Here is a 10,127-nt window from a genome sequence, read left to right on the forward strand (position 1 = left end):
CACCTTTACCCAATCCAAGAAATTTTTGCTAGAGCTGGCATCACTGTAACATATTCAAAAACCAGTCCACTCATGCTTATCCAAGGGACCGTGGTTATTCAATTAGCCTACATGGATGTGTCCAACCATCACTCCCATCAATATACCTGCCACCTAAATGCCATGGTCTATAATGGTGGTGCATATGCATCTCTGATTGGGAAATGAATACCTCCTCTGCACTGGCTTCAAGGAGGTGTAGCTTTGTCCTCAGGAAACTTTCCCATATTAATAATAAAGTGCTGTGAGAGCTTGTACACTGGTATGAAGAATGCTGATCTGACCTTTCACTCGCTGCCGCAATTCTCATCTAAAGATGAGCTTTCTCAGGCTTTTTCCATCACAAGTTTTGAATTCATGGACATTCCAACTAACAGCCCAAAATAGTCATGGCTGATATGTTAGAGCATGCGCAAATTGGCCACATGGAGTGGCTGAAAATCCTGAACTCTCTGAGTCTCCGGCACACTTGGCTTGGGGTTGTGACAGGCACTAGTCCAAATCTTGTGTGTCTGGCTAGCAGAATTATTGCCTGTTTATCAAAGCATGGGGAGGTTTCCATCAACAATTTTGCAGTGCCAATAAAGGAGCAACTATAAACTCAAATTGGAGACAGATGTTTTCCAGACAAGCCCCACCTTCTGAACAATCTGGTAAGGCCTTCTAGGATATGAACTTAACCAGAACATTTTTGTGTTGTCCAATTTTTCTACCTTAATGTTCAAGCTACTGCTCTGCCTGCTCGCTAGCTTGCTCAAAGATGTAGCTCATCCCAAGCTGAGGGGTCCACTCCCCACTCCTGGTCTCCTAGAATCTCTATATCCCAGATTCCATCTATGAGCAGGTGTGGATGCCAGATTCAGGGCTTGTGGAGAGCAGGAACCATAAAGGAGGTGATGTCTGTGTCACTTTCTCATGGTTCTAGGCATGCAGATAGTCTAACTAGGGGCCTTAGGGATTCAAAGTCATACCTAGTGGTAAGCATTCCCATGGATTACTTCATATTCAGAGAGAGCACTTTATGCAGAAGCAGAAAAGATACCAGAGTCAAAAGCAAGTTTGGCAGCATGATAATGATGCATCTCTAGCGAGACATGGGTTCACTGCTTAGACCTTTTCACAGGATTTGGTGCTGGAGGCTCTCTCTCAATAGGATCTGCACACATGCCCTAGAGAGGATCACCCTTCCGAGCTTACCTCTTCAAGTTTTGGGAGTTGATCAGATGTACATCTATTTGCTTACAAGTCATGGTGTTCCTATTTGAGAGCCTTCCATCATAGGGATGATTCATTTATTACTGAAGGGAAACAGAGAGGACATGGGCATGGCCCACTTGCCTTGATGACCATTGCCTAGAAGGCCCTTGCCAAGCTTATTTGCAGGACCCCTCTATACAGACAAAGCCTCCACCTTTCCCAAGCTGTTCATGTGTGAGTGAAAGCATAGATAGCATTGCATGGATATCCTCCTTTTAGACTTTTCAAAAAGGAACAAAGTAAAATGGAAGGTATGGTGGCCCAGATGACTTTCAAGAGAGATGAAGGATTCATGCCTTTTGGTATCATGGTTGCCTTGTGCTCTGCTGTCACTAGTCTCACTATATTTGTGCTGCCTTTGTCACTCTTAACCTTAGATTACATATGCAGATGCTAGGAAAGTCCATCACTAATCCTGCTGTTAGAAAATTTTAGTTTGATAATGTGTTTGTGCAAGTTGTACAATTGTAAGTCTTATTTAAGTAACTAGTCTGTAAAAATGTGCACATATATCAGCGGACCTGATGTTTTGAGAGTAGAAAGCCTTCATCCATGATTACTTAAGCGCTTGCATAGTGATGGCACAAAGGTCAATTCACAAGTCATATGACACAGGTTAAGTTGATTTAATGTATCTATCCTCAGAAAATTTAATGTACTTAACCTGCTCTTGTTGTACTGCAGCATTGTCTATAATGATGAATTCTCATCAAGGTTGTCAGTTTCTTCCATTAAGCGTCTTCGCATTGCTGCCATTAAAGCATTAGCATCAGAGACTGCTGGATCAAGTGCTGCAACCGTTACACGATTAGCGAGACAGTTATTTGGCTCAGAACGAATGGATAACTGTGCTGAAATAACAAGAACAGAAGTGACTGCATTCAATGGTCAAAACAAGCATAAGCACAGGCGTTATAAGTTTAGACTCAAAGGTGGCATTTATCTTTGTTCTCATGCTTGCCATTGCATGGTGTGCATGTCCAGTTATAGCTCTGCAAGACCAGTAGATTTCAAGCTCAAGAATGGCATGCAATGTAGTTCAGAGATTGGGAAATGTCGTGTGATATTGGAAGGAACTCATCCAGCAAAACTAATTTCTACCTTAGGGGTTGTGCCATGTGCAGAAGGTGTTATTCTGGAAATTGAAAATTGGAAGCATGTCTCATCATCATCTAGTATTGTTACTCGTCAAGTTGCTGATAAGGTAAATCCTTGTGTGGGTGCAGGCGAAGATCGTTGTCATGTACCTGAAGAAAATGAAGTTCTACTAGTGACAGATAATGCAGGAGTACAAACCAGCTTTTCAGAAACAGTTGAAACAATGCTTATAGATTCCAAAACTAGTGTAACAAAGGATAATAATATTGCAGAAATAGATGAAATACATGACAATAGCTGGGATGGAAACACTTCGGGGAATTCTAATAATGTCCAAATAAATCATGAAATTTCCCCAAATTCTGCCGAAGAACATTTCAGTGAGATGTTTATGCCAGGACTTATCATACATGTGGTTCCTATGAACAAGGCTAGTTGGTCCTTGTGGCGACATCAAAAAAGCCCTCAACACCAAGCTATAATTGCAGATCGGAAAAGCTTTCAGGATATTGTTGTCTCTCCATGGATGTTTCTTGACCACATGCCTTGGAGGTCTCTCTCTCTCTCTCTCTCTCTCTCTCTCTCTCTCTCTCTCTCAACACCCAAAAACAAGTTGTTGAATTAAAGAATAGCTGTCTAGTCAGCATGCAGAAGCAATATCCACAGCTGAAAGAGAGAACCAAAATAAAACATGCCTACTCCTCGTAGAAATTTGAAACTTGCTTAAGGCCCTATGCACTTGGTGTCTTGCACTATCAAGCACAGACAATGATGGAAGTCATGCAAATAACCTCTTAATATGAAGCAATCACATCATAGATACCCCCCCCCCCTTTCCAAATTACTTTCAACCCCAATATATTAGAACCCACCTGCCACAATAATAATCCTCTAGACAAGATGTAAAGCCCAATCCAATACAAGAAATGAAACAAATAAGAATGTGTTGAGCAATCTTCCCAAGACCCATTCTCAATAGTAGTTCTTTAAAATGCCATTGGGGTTCAAACCTTAGAACCGAGATTGCACATCTGTCTAGCAACTGAGCAAGAAACTAAAAGATGGTAGTCTTCATACACGTACAGAAGACATGATGACCACTAGCAATCTTGCATTGCCACACCATGTTACCAATAGGGAAGCCTCCAATAAGAGCCCTCCAGTTAAAAACCGTATAAGGATATGGGATCTTGACTTGCATATTGCATAATTGTAAGAATTTATCCTACCATTTTATGTGGTCATCTCTGCACGGCCATGCCTCATTAGATTTCTTTATGCCCCTATCTTTTTTATCTTTTTATCATATTATAATAATTGCATTCCCTAAAATCATCAAGATTGGTGAAAATCTGAAATTTGCTAAGGCTCAAAGTCCTCAAACTAGGAATCGCCCTATTTTCTTCTCTAGCCTAGACCACACAAGCATGTCTTACACATGTTTATGTAGATGCAAGGTATGTATTATGTTTTATTCCGTGTTATGTGATATATCAATGTCTTGCTATTTTAGCTCCTTTATTATTCGTTAAGTTAGCTGACAAACTGCTATTTCTTCTCAGGTGCCAGTATGCTTTAAATAGTGTACTTGAGCAGATCATGGCTAGGAGGCAACCAAGTGATGTACGAATAAGTATCGATCCAGTAGTGTAAATTTCAAATCGGTTTAACCAACAAGAAATGCAGACCAACTGTTCACACAAGACGAATCAGAATGCCTATCAATGGTCTGGTAAGTGGAGATAAGAGGCCTACAACCGTCCATTGGAAGACCCTTTAAAATGAACTACTGCTAGTCTCAACGCAGGTGTCTGGGAGGAATCATAAGGGTTTGGTTGTCAAGGAGAGTCAGAGAGCAGTCAGAAAGAATGAATGGCATGGGCAAGGCAATCTGTAAGTTTACCAGAGTTGAATGTCCTCTTTGCAGGATAAGCTATTTCTGTGAACTGCGGTCAGGCAGGAGTCAGTTATACAGGGGGAGCTTGTACATGGTTAGTAGTTCTCCAGGATGTCATTCATAGCTTTGTTCAGAAGTCTGTGATTCCAAGCTAACTCACAAGGTTTGTTTACCGCAAACATCACCACATGCATGTCCCAGCATTTCTTGTATAAAGCCAGGTTGTTGCAGATTCTTAAAACTTATTGCAAGCCAGTCACGACCGAGTCTTCACGGATGCCTTGATTTTTGAAACCAATATGCTGCACCTCAGTACTCTTTGACTGCTTGGAAGCAGCCATTTGCATCCCCTGTAATGCCATCCCTCTTCGCCATACACAAGGCCAATTTAGCAGATATACTTTGAGGAATTATCGATTTTGTGATTCATTCTTGTGAAATCGTGTGCAATTTGTCCGAATTACACATGATTTAGAGGGTGCCGCTGGTGTGTATACTTTTTCTCGTGAGTCGTGACTTTCATGCATCAGAAACGTAACAATTATTTGGCCATGCTTTTTACGACAAGCGGGGAAGGGAATATGCATTCATCATGCGAGAAGGGTTTAGCATCTATAGAGACTCAAGCTCTATCTCTATAAGAAAAGAAATAAGCCTTAATCATACGCACACTTGGAGTGTATTGGCCTATGCTTCTCAGGGTAGGAAATTTAATTGTGATGATCAACGTGAATTGCCAAAGTGGCAAACAATATCCAAACCTATTTTAATGGGTGGTTCAATAAGGTTTTAGTACTGCATAACAACATAAAAAGATGTTCCTAAGCAAAACCATTGCAATTAACAAACAACTACAAAATGTTTATTAATATTCCTCTGTTAAAAATTACACAGTAATCATGATGTATGTTTGTATAACAATCAACTTATCAATAACTAGCAATTTGAGTTTTTGACTTTTTTGTAAGGATAGGGTTGATATGTAGGTTTTTGAAATCCATTATTGAGCAAAGAAACTTTGATGAACAATTTTTGGACATGCTAGCAAACCTTCTAAAATTAGATGTGAAGATCCATGCCAGCCTCTCAAAGCTCTAAGACTAAAAGCAAGAGTTCTAATAAGGGGAAGTCATGGAAATTTTTAAAAACAAAAATCTCAAGTCAATGAAAAAATTAAAACAGATTTCTCACTAAGCCCAAAGTTTGTTGTGGTAGAAAGCATGAAGGTGTTGCAAGTAAGGTAGACATTGAGTGAATGATTTGTCCACCATGATGGAACAATTATCAAACAAAGATGAAGAATAAACTAGGATAGATGGTTGAATTTGTGATGAAATCACGATTTGTTGTATAATATAGCTACTCACATAGTACTCAGCATGGGAGGACTTTGAGGAAATCACCCATTCCATCTTTTTTCCAACCTAAAGACTTTAGGCAAGGAGCTTACCATAGTGTTGCCACTTCAATAGGAAAACAATGGTCTCAATCACATGGATTATTCACTTCTAATCTACTGTGCTGACAAGGCATTCAAGTCTTCTAGAGCTATTTCCATTTTCAAACATATTTGAAGTATAGCTTGAACTCCCATTTTTTGGATTTGGTCACACCTCCTAAACTATTGGGACTTTTGCATCATTTAAGAGCCTCCTTCACTTTTGTAGAATAAAGAAGATTGGCTACTAAAATTTACTCAATCACTTTAATAAGGGTGTCAACTCAAACGTGTTTTAATGAGGTGGCTTATAGACTATTAGTTCAATCTCATCTCTATTGGTGACAATATATCACCTCTTTTCTTATGGCCCTTCAATAGGCTAAGCTTTCTTTTCTTGGGTTTGCTTATGCTTTTGGTTTCTATATTTTTCATCATGCCAATTTAGGATTTATTACACATGAACCAAAGTTGATTAAAGGTTGCTTATGAAACCCTCTAGGACAATGCTTCATGCTCTAAATGATGTTGAAAGTTATCAAGTTTGTTTTGAGTTGTTTTCATCCTAAAATATTTGAAACACTAAATATTTTCATCTTGAAATGACATAATTTGATATATGTTTTCTATTAGGCTAAGCTTTCGTTTGATGTATTGGGTTATGGTCGACTTCTTTATTTCTATTGTGCCAATTTAGAAACTATTGCAAATGAAGTTGATTTCATGTCGTCGGTGAATGCTAAATGTTTCATGATAAGTGGGTTAGTCTAGAAGTCATGGAAATGTAGTTAAGTCTATTTTGATCATTTAGAGCTTTGGAGTCATTAAAGCATTTCCTTTGCACACTAATGCGAGAAAAAATACGTAAGATGATTATATTATTTGCAACAATGGATTATGGAATATTGTAGATAGTGTGTATAATTGAGATGAAGAAAACTATGAATTATGTGATGGTCTTCTAGATATATTGTCGTCTCTACCATTAATACCAAATCTCCCATCTCTACTATAAAAGCCAATGTGCTCACGATAAGATTGTGTATGGATAGACACCATGGAGATTAATTAATTTAAACAAATCATGGTAGGATTTAAATTTTGGAATGTCCTTGGTTGGTGACACAAATTTTCCATACATTTGAAAGGGAATATTTTGTAAGATCCATGATCAAGAGTTTGAATCCCTTAGTGACTTTAGAGTCTATTATATAGATAGTATCAAGATTAGGTGCATTGCCATCAAGGTTGTAGCTCAAGTGGTTTCAATGTGTGGGTGTGTACATGGGTGTGTGAATTCAAACCTTGGGTACACCCTTGAAGCATCTCTCAAACTTCAAATCTTTCTCATTTTGAAAAGAGCGATTAGGTGCATAATTATCAACATCTGTTACTTCTTATGCACACTCCAACATGTCGCTCTAGTATTTTTGGTGCAATACTATTCGCCTTATTCATGGTAGTGTCCCATTTTTCTAACTAATGTTTTGAGGGACCTTATTTCTTAGATAATGACTACTAAATAGGATTTTGCAACCGTGGGTTGCATTCTCTTCTTGTTTGGTGGTTATCCAAGGTTCATTAATATTTACTTTGCCACAATGTATTGATTGGCTTAGTTTTGACTTCAACATGATCTTTAATTTGGTATCCAATATTGGCTTGCTCCTCAATAATCAAGTGTAACTTGATTGTGGAGAAGCGAATGGAGGGCAAGGTGGCCACATCTTTGATTTGGATGATATCTTATCTTCCACTCTCACCATGTATTGCCCAACAGGAACTATTCTTCACTCAGTTCTTTAATTGAAACATTGGACCAACAATAAGATGTTATGGATAATAACAACATTGAGGGGGCTCCTAAACAGCTCTAGATTTTACCTCATTTGGTTTTTTTTACAATTGTATAATCTTGGATTCATGCATCGCAATCAATATCTCTGAATTCACTATTACAAATGTTGAATAATCCTTTCGTAGTGTTAAGCTTCTGAATGGTTGAGGTTACTTCAAGTGATTCACTTCCTAGCATTTTCTTGCTACACTTCACACAAGCTTTCTCCACCATTGAGTATAGATATCCTCTTAGCTATTGAGGCAAGATTGGAGCTTTTATTCACAATAGCTCCAAAAAATGTGGTGCATTGATTGGAGACACGCTAACAAGTCCCACCCCGTAATTCAATAGTATCTCAAGGCAATTGTGGAAACCCTAATTGTTGCTACAAATTAGGGTTTCACTAACAATTTCTTTAATTGCTCCACCCAGAGATGGAAAAGTTTGCGAATTGATGAGAGAATGACTAGAGATGAGAGAAAGCTCTTGAGAGAGATTCCAAGTGCCAAAAAGTGCATGAACCAACAACACTACTATTGCATGCCAATCTAGAAGCCCCCAATGCTTGTCGCATGCCCTAGAATAGAGTTACCTACTACTAGCCACACCTTGGGAGCTATTGCTTGTTACATGGACCCCTCTTGTCGATTGTAAATGCACTAGAACTATTAACGCTTGGTGTAGTAGCACACATGCACAAGCATGCGCACACACACATTCTCTCTCTCTCTCTCTCTCTCTCTCTCTCTCTATATATATATATATATATATATATATATATATATATATATATATATATATATATATATAATCCTCATTATGGCTAGAATAACGTTAACCAATTCCTCAACAATCCTCCCATCAATTTGCATGGGTGATTTCGACAAGTGGCAACTCTTTTGCCACTTGGTAGCATTCCAATTGTAATTTTTACCATTAACTAATTCATTTTTATAATTTTAATTTGTAAAAATTAATTAATAATTACTTTGTGCTTTCCCAAAACTAGCTAATACCCATTCATAATTAATGTGCTAATCCCTATGGGACATTTAATTATCCCAAATTAATTGGCCATTGACTAGCATTTTACTAAATGCCTAGTCCCCTAATGTCACCACTAGATATTTTAATGGTCTGCTTAATGGCCTAGACCCAAAGTGACACTAGGCATCCACAAGTGCTTACCCCAACATAACTTTATACAACTTTTGCCAATATCACCCATTGCTCACTTGGGGTATTTAGATTGTCAACGTGACTCAACTAGCTTGCACTTCACATGTGTAGAACTTAATAGTGCCAAAGCTAAGCATTAAAAATTCATGTCCCCGTGACACATGGAGCAAGGAGCTCACCTACTTCTAATAAGCAAGAAATACCACCTCACAATGTCACCTAATTGTGCGAGTGAGCTTCTCACCTATCAAAAAGGCCACAATGGATACTAAAGTAACCTCTTATATCAATCCTATGTTTTCCTCAAAACAAATTGCCAATATCACCTTATTTAAAGCAAGCCCCTACCTCAAGGGAATTCAATTGTAATATCAACTTCCAAACAATAAAACCTAAGTTGTGCTATGAACTTTCAAGCAATAAAACCCAACTTCCCTATCATCACTCATCAAATTCCTCTCGCACTTTGGTCTCTAAGTCTTGTCCCCTCGCTCATCCATCGCTCTCCACAAAATGGGGCACTCTACAATAACAAAGATTCTATCCATGTCCATCTAAGTTATATGACTCAACTCCATCCCTGAAACCTGGATCTTGATTGTAACTAGTCTTGTTTGCTAATGGTTTCCCCAACTAAAGGATGGAAATCTATGGACTTGCCTTACAAGGTCATCCTATGCTCAGTTTCATTGGATGGGGTATTGGATTCAGATACTAGGTTCTTGGTGTCCAAGCATTTCCATCAAAGAGAGTTTTATTTCTCTAGAGCATTTTTAGGAATCTGGCATCATTGTGATCTTTGTACGAGGGTGGCACTCTTGTGGAAAATACACACCCAGTTGTAACCCACCATAATCATGTTAGCATTCATGCTTGACGCATGAGAGACAATGGTGATTTTACCGATCAGTTATTGGAACTGCAAGTTACAAAACAGATACTAGATTTTATGATAACAAATTGTAAATTTTTCGAACACGAATCATTGATTCATGGTAAAACAGGTTGACAATAAAGGCACTATAATGACATAAATTCTTCGACACTTTATGCACATAATTCTAGCATCTGTAGGTATGAATCCTGAGAGAGAGAGAGAGAGAGAGAGAGAGAATTTATGAAAAAAAAAATTACGAAAAAAAGAATTTATGAAAAAAAAGAGAGAGAGAAGAAAATGACTTCTGTAGCTGCTAAAAAACTACAATGCGAACTACATGAAATATTTTGTTAAGTTGCAAAATAAGACTAGCCAGATGCTTTGGTTTCTTTGAAGTTGTGATATGGCCGCCAAAAACGTTATAAGAGGCATACAGCTGTTGTTTAAATAGCAATTCCAAATTGCACATTAAGCACCAATTGCAGAAAAGCTGTTCACATGG

General features: G+C 38.2%; 1 protein-coding gene across 4 annotated transcripts in view; it reads left to right on the plus strand.

Moving 5' to 3' along the window:
• LOC148009506 (lipase class 3 family protein) overlaps positions 1 to 4,724 on the plus strand; it is a 125,003-nt gene extending 120,279 nt beyond the window's left edge. For 2 of the 4 annotated variants that reach the window (XM_087672369.1, XM_087672372.1), the window contains 2 exons: positions 1,981 to 2,946; positions 3,957 to 4,724. In XM_087672369.1, coding sequence (XP_087528495.1) covers positions 1,981 to 2,946; positions 3,957 to 4,047 — 1,057 coding nt within the window. In that variant the 3' untranslated portion in view covers positions 4,048 to 4,724. The remainder of the gene's footprint in view (positions 1 to 1,980; positions 2,947 to 3,956) is intronic. The other 2 variants (XM_087672370.1, XM_087672371.1) reach the window with 2 other exon arrangements.
• Positions 4,725 to 10,127: the final 5,403 nt, after the last annotated feature.

Source organism: Lygodium microphyllum, chromosome 30 (assembly GCF_053477565.2).
Source record: "Lygodium microphyllum isolate KBCC chromosome 30, Lygodium_microphyllum_v1.1.10, whole genome shotgun sequence".
Taxonomy (NCBI): domain Eukaryota; kingdom Viridiplantae; phylum Streptophyta; class Polypodiopsida; order Schizaeales; family Lygodiaceae; genus Lygodium; species Lygodium microphyllum.